This window comes from Cebidichthys violaceus, unplaced genomic scaffold, assembly GCF_023349555.1.
Source record: "Cebidichthys violaceus isolate CVI_PGR_0920_01 unplaced genomic scaffold, fCebVio1.0.p SCAF_10, whole genome shotgun sequence".
In the NCBI taxonomy this organism is placed as follows: Eukaryota; Metazoa; Chordata; class Actinopteri; order Perciformes; family Stichaeidae; genus Cebidichthys; species Cebidichthys violaceus.
The window spans coordinates 12,583,530-12,606,112 of NW_027176263.1; the positions used below are offsets into that span (position 1 = coordinate 12,583,530).

General features: G+C 43.6%; 2 protein-coding genes across 3 annotated transcripts; both read left to right on the forward strand.

Moving 5' to 3' along the window:
* Positions 1 to 247: 247 nt before the first annotated feature.
* pdlim1 (PDZ and LIM domain 1 (elfin)) lies at positions 248 to 6,457 on the forward strand. Its single transcript, XM_068726152.1, has 7 exons — positions 248 to 491; positions 1,674 to 1,825; positions 2,179 to 2,263; positions 3,516 to 3,700; positions 4,564 to 4,712; positions 4,862 to 4,979; positions 5,802 to 6,457. The coding sequence occupies exons 1-7, from the start codon at positions 399 to 401 to the stop codon at positions 5,986 to 5,988; spliced, it is 969 nt and encodes a 322-aa protein (XP_068582253.1). The 5' UTR covers positions 248 to 398; the 3' UTR covers positions 5,989 to 6,457.
* A 5,918-nt stretch (positions 6,458 to 12,375) lies between these two features.
* sgpl1 (sphingosine-1-phosphate lyase 1) lies at positions 12,376 to 22,175 on the forward strand. 2 transcript variants are annotated; one of them, XM_068726194.1, is made up of 14 exons: positions 12,376 to 12,506; positions 15,097 to 15,262; positions 15,750 to 15,817; positions 16,209 to 16,356; positions 16,479 to 16,558; positions 16,777 to 16,905; positions 16,983 to 17,071; positions 17,518 to 17,626; positions 17,748 to 17,846; positions 17,936 to 18,082; positions 18,260 to 18,498; positions 18,619 to 18,765; positions 18,858 to 18,978; positions 19,901 to 22,175. In XM_068726194.1, the coding sequence occupies exons 1-14, from the start codon at positions 12,495 to 12,497 to the stop codon at positions 20,042 to 20,044; spliced, it is 1,698 nt and encodes a 565-aa protein (XP_068582295.1). In that variant the 5' UTR covers positions 12,376 to 12,494; the 3' UTR covers positions 20,045 to 22,175. The 2 variants fall into 2 exon arrangements, with proteins under 2 accessions (XP_068582295.1, XP_068582303.1); XM_068726202.1 differs by lacking the exon at positions 12,376 to 12,506 and adding an exon at positions 12,535 to 14,770.
* The last annotated feature ends 408 nt before the right edge of the window (positions 22,176 to 22,583 follow it).

The window sequence follows — 22,583 nt, forward strand, 5'->3', positions numbered from 1 at the left end:
AATTCAAACAATTGTTGGTTTTGTACTTTTAATCAGAACTGTATATAAAGGTCTGGTTGGGTCCTATTGTTGTATAGTAGTATAGTTGTCCACTAGGCTTAAATCACCTGTCATCCCTGTTAGCTTGGTCAGCTTTCCCGACACACATTACGTAGTGATACCTGTTCTCAATATACGATCTTTGCGCTCTCATTTATCAGCGAGGAAACTTCAAAATCTATTCGTCCAAGTGTAACCTGAGGGTCCACCCACTGCTCTGATGCTGCGGAGCCAGGCTCAAACTTGTGGCTATCGATCTCTGCACATGTCACATGCAGTAGGAAGTGAGCTGGTGGTCTGAGACGGATCTTTAAACACGGTAGCAGACTCCCTTAATAATAAACACCAACAATACTGCTATGCCTCTCCGGGTCGTAGTGCAGGGTCCTGGGCCCTGGGGCTTCAGGCTGGTCGGAGGAAAGGACTTCGAGCAACCGCTGACTATTTCCCGGGTGAGTGTTCCTGTTAGCTGCTACATGGTTACATTCATAACCACACCTGGGCTGGTCCCGACGAGACTTTCCCCTCTCACTGTTTCCTCCACTGAGAGCAGACAGTTAGTTCACGTTAGCTCGAGTTAACAAACGGCTAACGTCACTTCTCAGACGGCTAAGTTAACTGATATCACTTTAATTTAACGTTAGCTAACTATTGTTACACTGTCGGTGTATTGTACTTTGAGCCACTGACAATAATTGTCCAGTGTTTTTAATTCCTGCACTTTTATACAGCTAACGTAACATTTCCCCATTTCACTTCTTGTTATTTGAAAGCTCAACGTTATACGATTTTTTGAGAACGTTTTTTTGCAACCGTAAACTGCGTACCGGTTTAACAAAACTAGTCGAAATAGGAGTAGTCGACCAGTATTTCATAATGTCTGCAGACTTAATTATATACGTGGGCTGTCATATTTTATATATATTAGTCCTAACTTCAAATTAAAAGGGTAACTTAATATGGAGGAAACATTTTTTTTTTTTTTAATTTTGAAATTCCCGAGTGTCCCTGAACCTCTAAACCCCCCTTTTAACTTTCTGGTAGCTCGTTCTGTTACTTTACTAATAGCGCGTGTGGCCTAACGTTACCTCAATGCAAAGCGTTACTCTGCATCCTGCACGTTTCACAGTGTGACAGTAATGAATTAGAATATGACCCTCCATTGTGTACTCAGCCTGAGTGGCGGCTGCTGTTCCTATTGTAAATGTTGTTCCAGTGTGAGCTCCATTCCGCCCATGGAAAAGTGATTAGGAATGCCTGGACTGACTCTCTGCTTCATGCCGTTATCGATAGTGTGTCTGCCCTCTAGGCAGCTCTCGGCCTCACCCGTGTTTACTGTAAATAATGAGCCGTGTTAAGGTCCTTGAAGGTAACCGTTAAACAGTCCAGCTGTAGACCTGAGCTCTGGTTAGACTATAAGGTTGTATCTGACTGTAAACCAAACCTGTGTTCTCAACATATTCATGATTCAAATTATTTTATGCGTAAGTGCTGATTTAAAGAATATTTACGGAAATCTTTTTTTTTTTTTTTTTTAAATATGAAAAAGGTTGGGCTTTGCCTCTACAAGTGTCATATACCTTCCAGCTCATGCAAAGTCCTTGTTTCTTATCAGCTGTGTCCCCGTGTTGCAGGTCACCTCCGGCAGTAAAGCCGCTCAGGCCAACCTGTGCATCGGAGACATGATCCTGGCCATCGACGGAGAACCCACGGAGAACATGACTCACCTGGAGGCGCAGAACAAGATCAAGGGCTGCATAGAGGAGATGGTGCTCTCCGTAGACAGGTGGGATGTAGCGGCATGTGCAGAGTCTGACCAACGCTGAGTAACGTGAGACGGCTCGGCGGCAGTCCAGGTGTTTTTGGGGGAGTGACGTGGTGTTTATTCGTGTCTTTTAAAGGACAAGTCTTTCTTTTGTTTCCGACATCTTTACTTTGAGACAAGTATGTATGCTAAGCTGCGTTGTAGTCCTGTGTTGTGTCAGTATATTGTAACTTACTGGAGGTGGAGGATTTCTGGAGGATTGTTTTTATTTTTCTAAAGCCAATTTGTGTAGTACTATTTTGTGATTTCAGCATAATTTTAAAAAAAAAATAATAATATTCACGAAGGCTTCTTGTCCGTCCTCTGTTCCGCAGGTCAGAATCTAAAATGTGGTCACCGCTTTCCTCTGAGGAAGGGAGGACACATCCGTACAAGATGAATCTTGCATCGGAGCCAAAGGTGTGTGTGTGTGTGTGTGTGTGTGTGTGTGTGTGTGTGTGTGTGTGTGTGTGTGTGTGTGTGTGTGTGTGTGTGTGTGTGTGTGTGTGTGTGTGTGTGTGGGTGGGTGGGTGGGTGGGTGGGTGGGTGGGTGGGTGGGTGGGTGGGTGTGTCTACTGTCTCAACATCACAATGACCCCCCCCCCCCAAAAAAAAAAAAAAAACCCTCTCTCATTCAGCTTGGAATGTGGAGTCCTCACAGGTAGCCTCGTCATATGGTGTCTGGAAGCCTGCACGATCCTCTCCCACCACACCCACAAAGCCTTGTGGGTTTTTCTTCTTCTTTTTTTTTCTCTCTCTCTCTCCACACTGCCAACGATGAAGTCATTGTTTACTTCCCAACAGGAGGTTTCCTAGGAGACAGTAGTTTATCAGCCAAGCTCTGACGCAAGCCTCAGTTCCTGCCTGCTGACTGGAAAAGTGTGAATTCATGTAGGAAACGGCGTCTCGGGCTCCATGTGTTTCACAGCTCACAGAATGTTGTGCATTTCTCTCTCTCACACACACACACACACACACACACACACAAAATAACACGCGTTTCAGCAGCTTGTCTGGATTTTGTCACTTTTACTGCGTGTTCACTGTTTTATTGCTTTAAACCTTTTGCTTTGGGCCGTACGGTCACTGCTAGTGTTAGAGTTACTCGCTTCCAGAGACTCTGAGGTATTTGTGCAGTTCGGATGCTTGAAGCATGAGCTATATCTGGAGGCATTTCCGTGCTCCCACTGTGATGCATGAGCTAGATTTGGTGGTATTTATGTCTCCACTTTACATGGCGTGCCAGTGTCATGACGTGCTCCTCTTAAAAGAGACCGTTGGCTATAATTAAGTCTGAATCCACAGCCGTACATTATCCCGCTAAATTATGTGTGACTTTGAGTCAAACTAGAAGCAGCGGGCGAAGAAGCAAATGTTTTTGACGTTTTCAGTTGAACAATATTTTCCATCATATATTGAAGTAAATGTTGAGGACACCAACGGATGGGTGTTTTCAGATATTGAGAAAGAGACCTAACGGTCCTAATTATCTGCTGCATGTTCGTGCAAGCTCTTACTCTTTTCCATTTTTTAATGAAATTACAGTTCATCTGAAGGCGTCAAAAAGTTGTCACCACCGTTGCACAACGAGTGTTGCATGTTTCAGACCTCGCTCCCTCTTTTTGCTCGGTTACTCACTGAAAGCTCTAAAGTGTTACCGTCTTTCTAACAGGAAGTGAGACACATAGGCTCCACCCACAACCGGAGCGCTCTGCCGTTCGCCGGGTTTGGCCCCAAAGTTGTGACCAACCAGTACAACAGCCCGTCCGGTCTCTACTCTTCAGAGAACATCAAGGACTTCAACTCGGCCGTGGACGAAGTCAAAACCATCACGACGGCCAACGAGCCCAGCAACAAGTAAGCTGAGGCTCACTGCGTCAATATAACAACAATCTGACCGCGTGTTAGCTTTTAAATTGTACGTATTTATTGTGTTTGTTTGGTATCCACATCTACATGTTGCTCTATTGGTTCTTACTCGGCTCTGATTGGCCCTCTACTTACACTCCACAGTGTGTCCACATCCGTCAGAATCAGCAGGTCAAAGTTTAACTACATGCTCGGTGTTTCCGTGTCACATGCTTTTTATTCATGTGTGGGATGTGTTTGCCGTGAGGCCGTCCCTCCGCTCTGATCATCCACTTTAGCTCCAAACATTAAGTCCACAATATCACTGTTTGAAAAGTTTGATCAAAGAGGTCCAATGTTTCATCTTCAAAGAAAGAAGCCCAATACGTCTAAGAATCGATGGCATCATTGATTGGACACGTAGGTGTAAGTGCATCCTCAGTATTTCTGATCAGTTCGCTCAGCAGAAACTGAGTTCCAGAAGGCTGGGTGATGCATGTCTTTACAAGTCACAGTAATGTGGTTGTGGTGAGGTATTCACTCAGCTATTGGCAAATACAGGTAGCAGATTGTATCACTTAATGTCACCTTTTAAGACTAGGAAACGCAATATTACACTATATCACAAAAACAGAATTAAGAAAACACAACTCTAGAGATTATAGGTCTTCGATCTCATCTCTGTTGGCTACTAAACAACAGAATAAGTCTTATTTTATACACAAAAGAGCAAAGGTCTTATGATCTCTTGGACTTTATGGATCAACATCAGGAATAACGACGAGACAAAGCGCTTTGCCGTTTGTTTCCTAAGAACGCGTTGACATTTCTGCCTCCTGCAGACGTATTGAGATGAACCTCTTGCTTCGTAGGTCTCCATCAGATCCATCGCAGACGGGCAAGCGGCCGGCTGTAGCAGCAGATTCTGAGGTTTACAAGATGCTGCAGGAGAACCAAGAGTCCGACGAGCCTCCGCGCCAGTCGGCTTCATTCAAAGTGCTTCAGGAGATCCTTGAGACGGGTACGGAGCCCGCTTATTACGCCCAGCTTTTAGATTCCATTACAGAATTCTTAGGGGACTCAAAATCCCAAAGAAAAACGCTGTGTCATCGATGTGTGTAGAACCAGCAGAACCCCGACGTATGCTGAGGTGTTCCTCTGTGTTTGTAGGTGACCCTGATAAACCGTCGGGGTTCAGGAGCGTGAAACCGCCCGCCACAAAGATCGGCTCCTCCGTGGGGAACACGGACAAGTTACCCTCCTGTGACAAATGTGGCTCCGGGATTGTGTAAGTATTCTATGTTTCCTCTGCACATGTTCGTTTTGCAGCACTGAAGAAGTTCACCACAGTCATCTATTGCTTCATCTGAACAAGTTTCTAAGACGTCCACATTGTGACAAAATGTAGTGACGCAACACAAAGGCCTGAGAGTGTCTCTGTCTGGAGTTTGTCTCCCCCTTGTGGCTGACCTTCGTTAGGACCGACGTGACGTCTTGTTGCCGCTGTGCATTGTTACAGCAATAGATTTCCCCCAAATTCCCTTAAATCTATACTTTTTTTTTTTTTTTTTTAAGATTTAAAATATAAGATAATGTGTTACAAAATATATCTATTTTGTCTTTTTGTATAAATTGTGAAGTACTGTAAAGTAGAATCTTTTCTTTCTGTGCCATTTGAAACCTAAAATGAACCTAAGCTCTTCTACATCTCTTTTAGTTGCTCTAAAATATATCATATGTCAGCCCTGGTTCAGGTTAGGACTTCTTCTACACACTGTTGTCTGAGACAGTTCACAGTATATGAGAATCAGAATGGCCGAGAGTTTGTTGCATCTCTGTCTTTCTTTGTTTCCTGACGTTTCTCCCTCCTGTCCGTCTGTAATAAAAGCATAATAAGGCCGTTTTCTTTTTGAAGGACATGTCCAGCAATCACATATCGGTGCGATGTGAGCAGTACTGTTGGACATGTGGTCAAGCTTCTAACCTTTTTTTTTTTTTAGCGCTGCACATACCATGAAAACCTGATCCAAGTCGGTGAAACCCAGCTGAAGGTTAAGTGTCTGCATGAACGACATAAAACAATGTGATCTGTGTGATGTGTCTCCTTCAGGGGGATGGTGGTAAAGCTGAGGGACAAGTTCCGTCACCCCGAGTGCTACACCTGCACGGACTGCGACGTCAACCTCAAACAGAAGGGACATTTCTTTGTGGAGGAGCAGATTTATTGCGAGAAGCACGCACGCGAGCGAGTGACGCCTCCAGAGGGCTACGACGTGGTCACCGTCTTCCCCAAGTAGAGCGCTGAGCTGAGCTCCGCCTCGGACTGCACGCCACTACGGAACCCAAGACATTCCAACATTTAGCTCTTGCTACTCCTAAGACTCTCGAAGGGTCTTTCTCTCGCATTCAGCTTCAGTACAGTCACTGGTAGGCAGGACGGTAAAGAACTACATCTTTGAAAATGTTGATTTGCACATTGACTTTGGCATCTACAAAAGGAATATTGATACTATGAAATGATGGCATTCATTGTTTTCTCGCCCTAAAAAAACATGTCGAATTTTCCATTTGATTGACAGCCACTGTGTTTAAATGATGTTTGTCTTTGTACATGTTCAGTATGTTTGTTTGAATCCTGGAAACAAAGGAAAGCCACACTCTTTCACCCAGAGGGACATGTTTTATTAAATAAATAGACGTACTTTTATGCAGCAGAAACACATTTTGAATATCATTACCAAAATAAATATTTTTAGCTCAAACCAATTGTCTTGTCCTCCTCAATGATTGTGCTTCACGGTCTCAGAGTGGGACTGATTGTAAGTTGCTTTGTCTTGAAAGGGTGTTCTTAAACTCACTTTGTGAAGCGCTTGGTTTAAGTGCTTTAAAGAACTACGTTCACACTGAAGGTAGAGAAAGCTGCTGCAAGTGCAACATACCACAGAGCAGAGCAGCAGCTTTCTAAGTTACTCACAGTTCCTTCTAATAATAATAATACAAAAATAAAAATGCTCGCGATCATAAAGAGTCAAAAGCGCCAAGTGTTTTTGGGATCATCTTCCCCACAGACTGACTTGAAATAGAAGGTAACGGGGATGACAGTTGACGGGTCTCTCGATAACATCTTACACTTCATCTGAGGAGAGAACGTGTAACGGTGTGTCTGCTCGCAGACTGCAGAGGTCCCACAACCGGACTCTGCAGGTGACGCTGAGTCCCACTCCGCAGAGGACACGCTGGTCGGGCTGCTCAGGTCGGACCCCACCGGCGGCAGGTACTCCGGCGCGCGCCCGTGCTGGTCGGCCATGCGCAGAGTCTCACTCAGAGCCCAGATGTAGTTGTGGGCGAAGCGCAGAGTTTCGATCTTGGTCATCTTCGCGTCCTCGGGCAGAGCCGGCAGGATTGTCCTCAGCTCGTCCAGAGCGGAGTTCAGGTTGTGCATCCGCGAGCGCTCCCGGTCGTTGGCCTTCGTTCTGCGCCTTCCCCGCTGTCCGGACTGCTCGCGTCTGCTTTGGGGTCTCGGGTTTGTCATTGGGGAGGCTTCGTCTCCGGTGACAGTCGGCGGCTTTCGTGGCTCGTGTTCACTGGTGTCACCGGCCTCGTCCACGCGCCTGCGGACAGTTGGAGGAAACCCGCAGAGCGTCACTGCGGCTCCGGATGTGCGCAGGTCGTTTGGGGCGCACGGTGCTTTGGGAGACATCATCTGCAATAGAAAAATAATTGACATAGAATCAAATATCTGATGCATAACCATAAATATAAAAGAGCATTTCGCCGACCACGGTTTCGTTTGCAATAAGGAAATGATGTATTAAAGAGTCAGTTAATCAAGTTTTGTATAAAAATACAACTTTATTTTTTAAAGCTTTTGAGTCTGAATTTGTTTTCGTTGAGCCTCTAACATGTTTATGAAATTATTTCACCTAATGATATAACCAATGCAGCTTTTTTCCTCAAACTTGTTTAAGCGTTAAAACAAGAGTCATGTAACTGCGCTTCCATCAGCAGTCTATCAGTAAAAGACCAAATACCAGATATTTGAAAATGGATGAAGTGGATGGACTTATTTGCACTTACCTGACAGTTGATGCTTGGATATGGAGACATCCAGTCGTCCTTGTTAATCCTCTCTTGGAGCTGGAGGCAGCAGACGCTGTATGTGCAGCTGACAGTGAGGGATGGATGCGCATCTCTGCTATTTTATATGGCCTTTATCTTATCTTTTTTCCCGGTGGACGCCTGAATCAACAGCGACTGTCAGGGGGCCAATCAGCTTCCAGGCAGCGCGTCCTTCACCCTCTCCCCCTCTCGGCAGTCTTCACACTGCTCTATTTCTTTGTGTCATCTTTGTAATTTGAGTGGTGAATTGCCATATATGTAAGCCGTGGTAACCAAATGTTATTGTGAGATCAAAGTTGATTTTGTAGAAGAGATTTGTTTGGGGCTTTTCCCAAAAGTCTGCCTTTAAAACCAGCTGAGCATTCTGGACCGCGGCTGGTCCTGAGTTGCTTCTTTGGGGATCTTATAGTAACTGTCTATATACTGTTCGTTATATAGTGATCCCACAGAGCAATACGTGCTGGACGTCTGGTAAAATAACACTATTGGGAGCTTTATCGTGGGGTTCAGTGAGGACACGCGTGTTTCTGATGAACAACGTAGAGATCATCACTCAGCCTAGCTGGACTGTATTTTTCACATTTAGATTTCAGTCAAAGTTCATGAGCTGTGGAGTTCCAGGCATTAAAGAAAAATAAGTATATAAATATGTCTTCTTTTTACGCATAGCAACTCTTCATCCACATCCGAGCATTGTGAGAATGACCTGGTCCACGAGGATGGTACATGTTAATCTCCTCTGGAAGCTCTCAAGGCCGATCAGTTCTGTGTTTTTGCAGCATGCAGTAACGTCTCCGTGTTAATAAAGAGACGCTGGAAAGGTAGTCAACTGGTTGTCGTATCTTTTGCACAAAGGTTATGGAAAAATATTTAACACATCACTGTATTTCTCTCCAGTAAGATTTTTTTTAAGCACGAGGTGTGAGTTTGCATTCGCAGGTGTTACCAGATCTCTATCTTTAAGGATACTTGTAAGGCCACATTTTACGCACTCGAAATATTGGCACATGCCGTGCTGGGTACATGGTGGGAATAATAACTTCTTCTAAAATGACCTTCAGATGCACCACAGTACTGAAAACCGAGGTAGAAACAACAGCAGCTCCTCAATTTATTTAAAGTTAATTGCTTATTAGTACGTATACAGTTGCGTATTTTTGGTTGTGCGCATATCACATGACCGGGTAAGGTTGGCATTAAATAGCTTTAAGATGGTTGCAAGTTGGTCCTTGCTTAAATGTTGCCAACATTTATTTTAAGGAGTCACTTGTCTTCGTGTTAGCTCAGAAAATCTGATCTACATCAAAGGAACTGAGACGTTTAATGCCACATATATTTGGACAAACATTCGCTCAATGCCTTAGAGCGCAAAGCTCAGGTACTTGGACAAGGACAATTACGCATGGGGCCACCCAACGTAGAGTGTTCGAAAGGGAGAAACCTTTTGTGTGAACTGATAGCACAAAGGGTCCTGTTGTGTGCCACAACAATAAAAGCCCGATTTCTTCTGAAATGTGAGCCTACATGTGTGCGCTATGACATCTCCAAAAACATGTCCACTATCGCCACAACTCAGGGGCGCATTAGATTAAATTTACTTTTGGGGAGTTAAAGATTAGTAAAATATGTGAACAACACGCAGACACGTTTCAGCCCTGGTGGGGGAGGAGGAGAGGGAAGAGGGGGGAGTGTGGCAGAGCTCAAACATGATTTACAATTGCCAACAAAGGATCACAAAAAGCTCTCCTTAACTTTCTGTCTAAATATGTGTTTTGGAAACAATCTGATAACCATATGCTTTCAATAAACTGGACAAATACACCGGTGAGATATGAGATGGTGCCTTGCTGTTATAAAAGGCACAGAAAGTCTAAAGTAAACGGAATATTACCACTTTACAAATATCCATTGATGCCAAATCCATATTCGGATAGCGTGGACAGGTGTGGGTTTGAAGTTGTCAGTCTCTCTTTTTATCAGTGTGCCGTATAGTGTCCTGCTTGTTATGCAAAGTGTAAGCAAACATAAGCGCCCAGTTGCTGTGGAAATAGCAGATATCGGAGCAGACTTGGTACGAAAAGTGATTTAACAATATTTAACAATAAACTGAGCAAGCTCCGGAGCAGGTGATACCTGCCCGATGCTCCTGATTAATACTTCCTCAACTGCTTCACTTTACAGTCTCCTTTGATTATTTATTAAACGAAATCTATTTATTATTATTTTAGCAAACAGAGGTACCAGGTGGGGCTTTATTTTCGTCTTCAGCTTTTTGTTTGAAGGACGTTTTGAGGGGGGCAATCAAAGTCCAACAACTCGCTGACCAGATTGTTGTCATCCCGAACTAGCAGCGAAGCCTTTCAATGTGCCCCCCTTCCTCTTCTTCTTTTTCTGGCAAAGAGCTGCCGGGTGGGAAAAAAAAAGAAAAAGGAAACTTCTTCAAGATAGAAAAAACATCTTAAAAACATTTAATTGCAACCCGGATGCCATATGTACACCTCTTGTGAAACCCCTCAACAATGTGACTGCCTTTTAGAAAGTATGGAGTGCGTCTTTGGAGACGTGTGCGCTTTTGGAGAGGTGCGCGCATCGTGACCAGAATGACCCCGAACACACTTTACACAAGAAGTAATTCACTTTTAATGTGCTTTGGAGTTCCCTTTCACAGGCAAGGCATTGTACCTCTTACCTCAGCTTTAGAAGACAGTGTACACCAATTACAGCGGAATAGCTGTCCTATGGACACAGTTTGTCTTTTAGAAAAGACGTGAAGCACGAGTAGGGCTGTGGCTGCAAGCCGCCCTCTTTCTCCTCCTAAACTAATGCAGAATGCTTTTTCTTTCTTCTGATAGCTTGTTGTTGTCTATTAGTGGGTCTTCGTGGAAAAAAAGAACAAAGTTGCGTTTTCTGCAAATGGATAAAGACATGTTACCTTCCTTTTAAAAAAAAAAAAAATCATCAATTTAGTAATTGAAAATTAGTATATGTTTTTTTATCGTCTTTCTTTAGTTATTTCTTGCAGTTCATAATACAGAAATATTAATTTAGCTGACTTCAATTTCAAATTTGGACATATTGCCATTTCTTTCTCACAATTCTAATAGATTGAAATTAGTGAAATCAACAGAATCATTATTTGTTTAAGGCAGCCTGCTCTGAAGGTTGATACAGCAATTATAATTTGCTTTAATTAATATCTTTAGAGAAAATTATGACAATAATTAATATCATTTTTGTCTTTTTTAAAAAAAATGTGTATGTGGAGCTCAGTGGTGCACAACCTACCCGGGACAGTTTAACCACTATGGACCTGCAGCCATCACTACTGCACCATTGGGGATAATAATCAGCAGCTCACTGACTGAGTTATATATTCAAACAAGTTGGTCCATTCATATTACATCGGGGATCATTGTAATACAAGGATACTTTATAGAGCTATATTTCCACTTCACCAGTCCAGCTGCTGCGTTAAAATAAAAACAATACAACTCGCTTCTAAATAACGGAATGTATCTAAAGCAGAAAGGAGATGTGTTTCTGCTGCACGTGTCCTCATTCTATAGCTGTTGGGGGTGTTGTCGCAGTGCCAGAACTCGGCTGCTTTCACTCCTAAAGAGAAAACAACGTTTCATGTCATTATAAAGGCGAGACCAAACGATGCCTTCACGTAATGTCGGAAATATGGAAACTATAAGTAGAATAAAGAGGAACAACCCAAAAGAGTTGTAAATTTGAGTGTGCCACAAAAGCATCGCCATTTTCAAAATGCAGAGGGTCGAAAATACATGGCTGTCAGTTCAGTCGTTACTTTTTTTTTGTTTGAAACAGTGCTTGGTTCATAAACAGACATCATTATCACTCCCATCAACCCACACCCACCCGTGTATTTTGTTTTCCTGCTACTATGAGGGTCTAGCAATCTGTGGAAGTGTGGATTCTGGTTCCAATATGGTTTTCACTACTTTGAGGCCAATAAATAACTACATAATTAATGCTGTTGTGAGTGTTAACCAGAGTCGTCCAGTAAAAACAATGAATCTCCAAACTTGGTAAGTTTACATTTTTCAGAGAAACCCAAGTGTTATTTTATGGGTTGAGATAATTGTTTTACTTTCTAAAGTAAAAACCCGTTGGATTATGTAAAAAAAAAAAACATGGTCACAAAGATGGAAATAGATCTGTTTTTGTAAGCTCACGAAATTAAAAAGTAGAAAAATAAATGGATAAACAATGATAATTGAAAAGTACTTTATCGGTCTAGTTGTGTTGTATTTGTGATTATATGTATTGAACGCACAGACATGACTGGGAGTTGGAGTTTACGAAGAGCATTAGAACGCAGCATCAGCTCTTCGCTAACACGTTTAGTTGTGGGAGTCAAAACGTGCGGCGCAGCTGCGTCCTCCTCCTCCGTTGTTAAAAAGTAGATCTACACAAGGATGCGGCGCCACGCGGACGGCTCTCCAGCGCGCGATCAGACCCGTACGCAGCGTTGTCAGATCTACTTTGACTTAGACCGCGCGCAGCTTATTAGGCTGCTCGTTACTTCCTGAATCAGGGTTAGCTTGCTGCTGTTTTTTTTTGTCGGTAGCATGTTAGATGCGAGCCGGAGACTCAACGCAGGCTACTGGAGGCGACTTCCCTAAGTGGCACACACGAAAAGAGCACTTTCAGCGACAACATGGATGTGTGGGTAGGTGTCGCTTCACTTTTATCTGTTATTTCTTTCCCCCAAATTACAGACACACTGTGATACTGCTGCGAGACGCTGGAGGAGGAGAAGACTTGTTTATCTTTGTGAAGTGAGCTGACGTTAGTTCTGAGCCCACTTGTTTTGCTCACAGAGATGTCCCAAGTCCACGAAACTGTGTGTGTGTGTGTGTGTGTGTGTGTGTGTGTGTGTGTGTGTGTGATAGTGACCCCTCATGTCGAAGCCTTTCGTTACAGATTGATGGCTGTTTTTATGAAAAACCCTTTCACCCACATTGATTCTTTTGTTTTCCAACTCCTCTATAAGACAATAAAGGGAAGTACAGTGCAGCCACGTGACTTCACCATAATGCTTCTATTAAGCTGAATGATTATTTTTTTTTATATGGTGTCTGCTGGTAAGATTTACAGCTCTTTCCTGTTGTTTATTGCACTGTTTAAAATTAGAACTCCTGTTGATGTTAAACCTGCAGGAAGCTTAAACAAAGCGTTGCTCGTAGCACTGCCACCAGAGAGCTGTTAAGATTTGGGATTTTTTTCCCCTTAAGGGGCAGAATCCAGCTTTGTTGTCAACAGCCTTTAGACAGAGAGGACTCAGCACTAGGGGGCATCTCGTCTGTCACATATCTGCTGTCAGTGCAACATGAACCATCTGTCACAGGCCGCACTCCCATCTGATCAATACAAGGAACAAAAAGAAGAAGTCACACAAAAAAAAAAAAAGCATTTTTGTTTGCCCTAAATAAGACGATGTCATGTCTCTGGATCCAGTTAAAGAAAACACCACAGCTGTAATTATTCCCCCCCCTGAGTGATTTCTGGATCTCTTGTGATGTCGTGCTTCACAGTCTGTTCCTCCCTTGATGTATCCAGGAGCAGCCACCTCGCACCCAGTACATTTCCATGAGAACATGACCTCCCCTCTGAGACAACAAAAGCTCTCCTTACAGAATGGTCAAATGTTGTGCGAGTGAGGAGGAGGAGGAGGGGGGGGGGGGGGCAGCAGCAAAGGAATGGGCGTCCACTGCTCAACAATGAGTCGGACAACACTCGCACAAGTGTCTTTGTGTGAACTCCGAATAAAGTTTTCCTGAGATGCAAAGATAGCGTTGAATGCTCTGGAAAAGTGTCGGTGGAACCTGATAGGCCCCGAAAAGCGTGTTGGATAACAGAGAGAGGCCTGTGAGTCGAGGGACAAACTTGCCTTTTGCACAGATCTTAGATAACGCCGGTTTAATCTCGTCTTTATGACGGATGCGTGACATCGCCAGCCCTCGTATCTTCTCAATCAAACATGATAGGGGATCCCTATCATAACAGCTGGAGTCAAGCCTCCCAGTCTCACACACACACACACACACACACACACACACACACACACACACACACACACACACACACACACACACACACACGGTAATGGCTTTTTTTCCCCAGTGCTTCCTGTCTGGTTCTATGCAGCTGGTCTGGCCCAACCTGTATGAGAGCATGTCATCCAAACAGGCAGGTATTACAGCTGTGGTGTGGGCAGAGGGGTGGACTCCTGCGGCTCACCGGCAGCCCTCCATTAAAGCCTCACTCACTTAAAGCCGCTTGATATTCTCACCGGGAAACTCTTTTATGCATGAATCAAACAATGAACTCAGTGTTTTCAATAGCTCGAGGGCACTCGCCCCGTTGTGCTATTACGGCATGTTTGTATCAGACGCGGATTACTCAACATGTTGTCTTTTGAACCTTAAGCTTTCCTCCATCTGATTGTGGCTGAGTTGGAGAAACAAGGGTCCACGTTATCCAACGACCTGCTATTGTGTCATAAAAAAACACAAGTAGGGAGAGATAATGGAAAGATCATTTCGCTGCACTTATGAAATAGCATTCACGGGTCAATTTTTTGTGGTTATGTCTGTGATTTAGGCTCAGTTTGATCTTCTCAGGCTGTGAAGAATTCACATTCAGACTGACAACAAATAGCGCAGTGTTTATTGGGGATAATTGTAATAATTGTACATAATATCCCCGATAGTTCTGTCTCTCTTGAGGCAGACTTCCTGTCCCGTCTGATGGTGGTTGATTGCCAAACATCCCCTCCGCTGGTTGGATGTGTTGTCTGTGCGTTTCATTGCTGGGGAGGAGTCTGCTGATAGTTCTCCAGGCTGCTGATAGTGTTCTCTCACTGTCACCTGGAGAACGAAGGGAACACTGACAGATTAGTGTGAGGGGGGGAAACCGACAATGTCTTCTCATGTAAGTACTTCCATTTGGGACTCGTGGAAATCTTTAACTTGGAAAATGAGTTACTTGCCTTTTTAAAATCGTAAATTCAAGACAAATCTCTCTTTTGGTTCTGAGCAATTGTAGTTCACTGTTTATCAAGCTAAACTGTAGCGTGTTTTTTTTTTAATTAGCGGCAGCATGGTATTTATAAGAAATCCCATAAGGATGACGATAACTGTCACCAACACTGATTATTCAACAGTCACCCCCTCATATTGACATGTTCAGAGAAAACCAGCTGTCTATGTGATGTACGGTAAGCTTATTGTAAGACATGCTTGTGTCTCTGTGTCCAGAGTGCCTTGGAGGCGTATAAGGAGATGGTGCTGCTGTACCTGGAGGAGGGCCGGCGGCAGGTCAACTCTGGCTGCGTGGACCTGGAGCCGTGGCAGATCATCGGAGCGACGGTCTTCACCACGCTGGGAGCGGTCTGGATCAAAGGCTTCCTCTTCCAGCGAGAAAGTAATCTGTCACACGTGTAAAGTAGGGGGATTAAATCGAACGCGGCGACGCATGACTCAGGCCAACTTTCCTGAGGCAAAGAGAGCAAATTGTAACGCTGTAATTTACAGTCATATCCTGTGAAAATGTTAACATGTTTACTGACTTTTCTTAAAGCACTTTCCCTGGGTTAGGTACTTGTTCCTCTAGTATGTTTGACTGCGTCAATGCCATCAATCAACAAGACTTTCTAGATCTGCTATCTAGCCATCAATCAGTCAGTGGTTGAATTCCTCAGCAACAAGGCCAGCTCCTCCTTGTCGCGGCGTCTCAAAGGGAGCTGTGTGTCTCTGCTGCTTTGTGTAATCCGATTCTCATCGACCACATCTTGTCTTGACGCGTGATTAGAGGTCACAGTCAGCTGTTTAATGTCTGTGGTTGAGTGTGTGCCAGTCTTTCACCACAGCTGCTGCCTTGTGTTTTTTTTTTTTTTTTTTTTGGCCAATAGGTCTCCCGTCCAGAATCAAGAAGCTGTGCTTTCGACTCGTCAGAAAAATACCCTTTGTTGGCGCAACAGTAAGTATCAGTGGTGAACGGGTTCCTTCTTCCCCCCCCCAGCAGATGTGCACTGACTCTGGCGTCTGAGACTCTTTATGAGTCACTCTTGGATGACTTGAGTTCAGCACGTCAGCGTGGGGGGAGAGGGAGAGAGGGGGGGGGGTCAGACCTTTGGCACACTTTACATCATGCTCCCGTGATAACGTTCGGTTACTTCTGGTCCTTATATCACCAACGGAGAGCTCGCTTTCAGGCTTTTATCAAAAGCAGACAGGGAGTGTTGACAGTGAAGTGGACGTGTTGTCAAGTTCAGTCTGACACGCGTCTCGTTTTAGGGAATGGCATATTTCCCTGTTGTGGTTTTTGTAGTCGACGCCTGTAAAGTAACGTCGTCCTCTCGTTACGACAGATCCAGAGCCAGCTCAACAAGGCTTTGGATGACATGTCTGCCAGCCTGTGCACGTTGAAGGAGGGGATGAGCTACACCAAACAGCTGCCCTCTAAAGGCCTCTCCCAGAGCCAAGTGCTGGACAAAATCAGAGAGTACGAGACTCTGAGTAAGTCATCACTCGTTCCTGAGCTTCATCGTCTGTGCGGCTGACTTCCTGAGGAGCATGAGGAGGAGTGTGGCCCTTTTTGTCATATATTGAATAGAAAGAAATGTCTCATGTGGTTGCAGATGAGGTGCAGTGGGAGAAAGGCTGCGTTTCGGGGGCCGTGTACTGGGGTGATGAATCACTGACCAGTCTCCTGGTGAAGGTATGCATCTTTGTGTTATACATCTCCGGGCTTTGGAATTCCAAGCACGAAGAGTCACGGTTCAACTTGAATACATTTTCGACACAGTTAGCAGGGCTGACGCATTCATTGTTTCTTTATTTGTATTTGTTCATGCCTTTTTTTTAAAAGAGACTGCTGCAAACCGGCTATTTTAACTTCTTTTGTCACTTTTCTTTTGTTTCCTCTTTTGATCCCAGGTATATGGAGATTTTGCATGGAGCAACCCACTCCACCCAGACATCTTCCCCGGCGTGAGAAAGATGGAGGCAGAGGTTGTCAGAATGGCTTGCACGCTCTTCCACGGTGGACCGAACTCCTGTGGCACAGTAAGTCCTCATAATTGTGCTCACAGATTGTGAAAGCTGAGGATGCATCTAAACGAACTCTCTGCCTTCTTGTCCAGGTTACTTCAGGAGGAACGGAGAGCATACTGATGGCCTGCAAGGCGTACAGAGACATGGCGTATGAGCGCGGTGTGAAGTACCCTGAAATGTAAGACGAGCCTTATTACAGATGGTTGATGAGAGATTTCAGTTTTCTTGTTATGAATCATTGTGCCTTCTTGGGTTCTTCGTATCAGAGTTGATCCGGTTTTGGTCTGGATCATTCATGGGCAGTTTGATAAAACATGATAAACATAAATTCACACAAACAGACTCAGACCTTTTCTTGTATAAAAAGGTTTTAATCTTGTTTCTCAACCAATATGTAATGTTCTCTAGAGGTAATTGGTGCAGAGTCTTCTGATACCTCATCTTCTCTCAAATTGTCCACCCTGAACAACATGACATGGCAGTACTGCACTAAATGATGGTCATGACAAAATTGAAAAGACTTTTTTTTTTTTTTTAAGGCTTGTTGTTGACTGTGTCTTCTTCAACAGTTCTAACATTATCTTTGTGTTTTTTTTTGTTTTGTTTTTTTTTCCCTTTGTGCAGTCTCGCACCTGTGAGCGTCCACGCAGCCTTCGACAAAGCGGCGCATTACTTCGGGATGAAGCTTGTTCACGTTCCCCTTGACAAGCACAGCATGGAAGTAGACGTGAAGGTGAGAATACAGTACTGTGTGTGTGTGTGTGTGTGTGTGTGTGTGTGTGTGTGTGTGCGCGCGCTGATTGACTGCTCCCCTTAGACTCTAGTTATTCCCATATTGTTTCCTCTGTCTCAAGGCTATGAGGAGAGCCATCAACAAGAACACCGCCATGCTCGTGTGCTCGACGCCTCAGTTTCCTCATGGAATTGTTGACCCAGTTGAGGAAGTAGCCAAGGTCAGGAGTGAAACATTTTTCCCCTAAAACACTTCAAAAATGAGTATGAGGAAGTGAGCTCTCTGACACTTTCCTCCGGTGCGTTCCAGCTGGCTGTGCGCTACAACCTGCCGCTGCATGTGGATGCCTGTCTGGGAGGTTTCCTCATTGTCTTCATGGCTAAGGCTGGCTACCCACTCGCCCCGTACGACTTCAGGGTAAAAGGTGTTACCAGCATCTCTGCTGACACACACAAGGTAAGGAGTGGTTTTGTGTTCCCTTCAAATCAATTATGTCTCCTTTTGTTGATTTCCAAACTTAAAGAATACAAAGAAAGTTATGATATCTACCAACAAATCTGGAAATGGTCATTGTGAATGTTGACTGGCTCCATACTTTTGTAATACTGCATTGACCGCTACATGTCTCTCCAGTATGGCTACGCCCCCAAAGGATCCTCAGTGATCCTCTACAGTGATAAAAAGTACCGTCACTACCAGTACTTCGTGGCTCCGGACTGGCAGGGGGGAATCTATGCCTCGCCCTCTGTCGCAGGCTCCAGGCCTGGAGGAATCATCGCCGCCTGCTGGGCGACCATGATGCACATGGGGGAGGACGGATACATAGACGCCACCAAGAAGATCATCAGCACGGCGCGCAAAATCCAAAAAGAGTAAGACACTGGCGCTTATTGACCCCGAAGTAGAGATGTGTTACGAAGAACTTTGATTTCATGCATAAAATTATCACCCCCCAACATTCACTTTTTCTTTTTCTTCTTTTTTTTTGACAGAATCGGCAAGATAAACGGTGTGTTTGTTTTTGGGGAGCCAAAGGTGTCGGTGGTGGCAATAGGCTCAGATGTTTTTGACATTTTCCGTCTGTCTAATGCGCTGACGTCAAAGGGCTGGAATCTGAACACACTGCAGTACCCATCCAGGTACATATATTGAAAAAAAAAAAGAATAATATTATAAATATTTCAATCAATAGTCCAGAGTGTAATGTTAAGTGCGATGTTCTCTTCCACAGCATCCACATTTGTTGCACAGTTCTGCACACGCAGTCGGGCGTCGCTGATCATTTCGTCCGTGACGTCAAAGAGCAGGTGGCCATCATCATGAAGAACCCCAAAGAGAAAACCACAGGAATGGTGAGCTCGCTCTGCGTGTTTGGAAATGGAGCTAATCCCTCTGACTTCTACACACACACACACACACACACACACACACACACACACACACACACACACACACACACACACACACACACACTTCCATTGCGTTCATACACTGAATATACAGTACAACTTAAAACTTATAAAAAAAGTACAATCATCATATAGATACAGGTACACACATTAGATTTTGAGTGTGTATTCAACCTTGGCATCTGTCGTTGAGCCAAGTGAGAGATGGTACAATTTCCATTTGGCGTGAGGCGTGACGAACCATGTGAAATATGTTCGTCACTCTCTATTGTTTACAATGCCGTTGGTACACGTGGTATTTTGTTTTTCTGTCGATTCACGTTGACACACGCTGCTCGTGTGTGTGTCTGTCTGAGTGGAAACTCCACCCAGCAGACACAAACCTGCTTTGTGCCAGTCGGGTTCGTTGGGAGCACTCCCACGACTGAAGCGTCGACAACAGTTGAATAACGATCACATGATACATGAAGCAAAGTCCTACTGAAAATAGAGATCATGAGATTATAGTTATACATATGCACTATACATTCAGTTCTTACGTTACTGAGGCTCAGAGTGTCCCATTGATATTTGGGATGGGCTCAGCTGTCTCGGTTTTGTCTAAAACTCCTGCAGTGTCAAACGACACAATTGCTTTCCATCCGCAGTATATACAGCTCAGACGAACTGCATTCTATGGGGTTTGTTAAAATGTATGCTGGGAGATCTAGGAAATCATTAAAGGAAGTGCAAAATAGTCGAGGCACGTTTTTATTAGAAAAGCAAATCATCAAATATTTCCTGAAATGCTGTAAATCCACAGAGTGTGTTTTTTCTTTCGGTACTGTGCGCTTGTTAACTCATTGGTGTCGTGCTGTCGTTTCAGGGAGCGATCTACGGCATGGCCCAGTCCATCCCAGACAGATCCATGGTGACGGAGATCTCCCGAGGTTTCCTGGACTGTCTCTACAGCACGGAGGTTTCCAAGCCAGACACCAGCCACATGAACGGCAACGGCAAAGCCCACTGAAGCAGGACGGGGCCGTCCCGGCTCGCCCCCTCCGCACGCAGGGAATCACGCTCGCCTCCTCCCTCCTCTCAGAGCTAATGGCTCAACGGTTGCCTTATCTTGCATACCTACACCATACTGAAAACATCTGCAAAGATCTTAGAAGCACAAGCCACCGCTATTTACAATCGCTTGTATCATTGTGCCGCAGAGAAGAAATGATTGGTTCCAAACGAGTTCGTCTTTTCATTTGATTTTATTAATGTAGTGGAAGTGTGTGTGTTAGTGTGTGTGTGTGTGTGTGTTAGTGTGTGTTATTCTATTTGTTTTTTAAAAAATTCATTTCAATTTCAGCTTTTGTTAAATGCATATGTCTGTCATCTCAACCAATTTACATAGCAAAACCATTCCTTTTTGAATTTTTTTTTCTTTATTTTTTTTTTTACTGCCGGAACATTTCAGCTTGTTTCCATCACCGCTTCACCATCTGTTATGACTCGGCAAAAAACACAGACCACTGAATGCGCGTTAGAAACGCTGTGCTGCCCTCTAGCATGGAAGTGGATGTACTGCTTTAGACTGACTCTACCTGTGGAGGCCTGACGAAGGTGAAAATCATCATCATCATCATCATCCCCATCATGCCATAGTTCTCTGGAAGACAGCATTTTTTTTAATGTAAAAAGCACTGCAAAGCCCTGAAGAGAATTTATCAGGTTAATCTGTGAATCACTTGAAACAACAGCTCTGATGTTATAGCAGGGGTTTGTCCGGGAGCATGATCATGCATGTCCTCGTTTTTTAGCACTTAGTATGATGACGATCGTTTTGTTTTAAGTCTGCAGTGGTGGGATGTGTAGACAGAAGGAGAGAGATTTGGATAGTGGGACTTTTTAATGTCATTAATATTCAATAAAATTGTCTTTTAAAGTTTAAATAAGGGAGAACTTGTAACCAGGCCATGAATATTTTGAGAGCGGTTAGTAGAAGCCAAAGTGTTTTTTTTTTTTTTTTTTTAGCCGCTTTGGTTGTTTGTAATTGTTTTTCAGATTTGGTACTTCCACTCAGTAGCTGGCTTGTAAAGTAAAGCAATGAAATTTAACATACTTTAACAATCCCGACTGGAGGCTGTTTCCAACTCTGCTCCACTGTATTTTATCAAGAAGCAGAAACTCAGTATTTCCTGCTAGGATTCACCTGTGTACCACTTGTTCTAATCATTTGTCTCCTAATTCAATCTACCTCAGTTTGTAACCAATGCAATTATTCATCCACTGAAACATATTCCAACAGGACAACTGTGTTTTTCCCTCCATTTCTAACATAATAAACTTCACAATGTTGGGGCATTTAACAAACTGTTATAGAAGTGTTCTTAGATATACTGAAAGGAAACCGATCCATCCTGTGATGGAGGTTTTTTCATCCACAGACTGACAGATTTGATAGTTCTATGTTGAGAGAAACTCACTCTGCTCTGTCTGAATGTGGCTATATTTTGGTAAATATCCATTCAGCAGGATATTTACACATTTACTGACGGGTTGACGGCTTAACGGTGCATTCTGTAACACCAAAACGACCGTCTGTTGGTCTCTTTCTTTCATGTGTTTTCCTAATATTGCTTGTTGAAATTGTGTATTTTCCATTAGATTAATTCCATGTTTGTGCAATATATACCTTTTCTTTTGGAGTGAAACGGCGGGAAATACTCTACTATACATGTTTAGAAGAAAACTAATTAGAAGCATAGTATTTAATGACAGCTTATTGGCCTTGTTAGTGTAATTTAACCATTTGTGTGACCACTGGGTGTTTTTTTTGATCACTTAATTTGTGAGTGTTTTGTGTTTTCAGCCATTGCTTTTACACGCCGAGCAGTTTTAAAGAGATTAGACATGAATGTATTAAGGTTCTTCGTATATGTTCGGGGATTTTAGTTAAGAGACTGATGACAGACCGAGGACACAACATCCCCATTAGCAATTGAAGCGTATACCATCATGTGTCCATGCATCAATACTGTGTCCAGTGATCAGGTGTGGAAACCCTTACTGTTTCAATCATGACTCATCCTGTCTGCTTTGGAGAAATATCTTGTGACGATTGAACGGCAAAGAAATCTCTTTTGAATAAAAACATTTAATTCAAATTCCTCTTCAAGCAAAGTGACTACAAACTGTATCGGAGGAAATCTAAATGGGGACGTTATGTAGCAATAATGAGCGTTCACCTCTGTGCCTTCAGAGGTTTGAAGCAGATTTTCTCTCCAAGATCTTCAGGGATTTGGCTTTATAACTACAACATCATTAAGCTCCACTCAAACATGCACATGGTGCGCTAAGTAACACACAAACACCTTGACATATAACGCAAACAAACAGCACTTTACATCAGTCTTTAAATGTCTAATTCTGTATAATTAGTTTATTAGAGTGCTGGAAGGCATCTTATTGTAAGGTGTTTTGTACTTCTGTCCACCCCTGAACACGATGTCATCATGCGAGGTTCTGAATGTTTAAAGATTTGTCTTCATGTCAGAGTGCATGTTCGAGTGAGG

Bases quoted from the DNA above. Each gene is read 5' to 3' on its own strand.
- pdlim1 (XM_068726152.1), top strand. From the start codon at position 399: ATGCCTCTCCGGGTCGTAGTGCAGGGTCCTGGGCCCTGGGGCTTCAGG. The intron at 2,264-3,515 runs GTGTGTGTGTGT...TCTTTCTAACAG, and splicing joins ATCTTGCATCGGAGCCAAAG to GAAGTGAGACACATAGGCTC. The intron at 4,713-4,861 runs GTACGGAGCCCG...CTGTGTTTGTAG, and splicing joins TCAGGAGATCCTTGAGACGG to GTGACCCTGATAAACCGTCG.
- sgpl1 (XM_068726194.1), top strand. The intron at 17,072-17,517 runs GTAAGACGAGCC...CCCTTTGTGCAG, and splicing joins GGTGTGAAGTACCCTGAAAT to TCTCGCACCTGTGAGCGTCC. The intron at 18,766-18,857 runs GTACATATATTG...TCTCTTCCACAG, and splicing joins ACACTGCAGTACCCATCCAG to CATCCACATTTGTTGCACAG.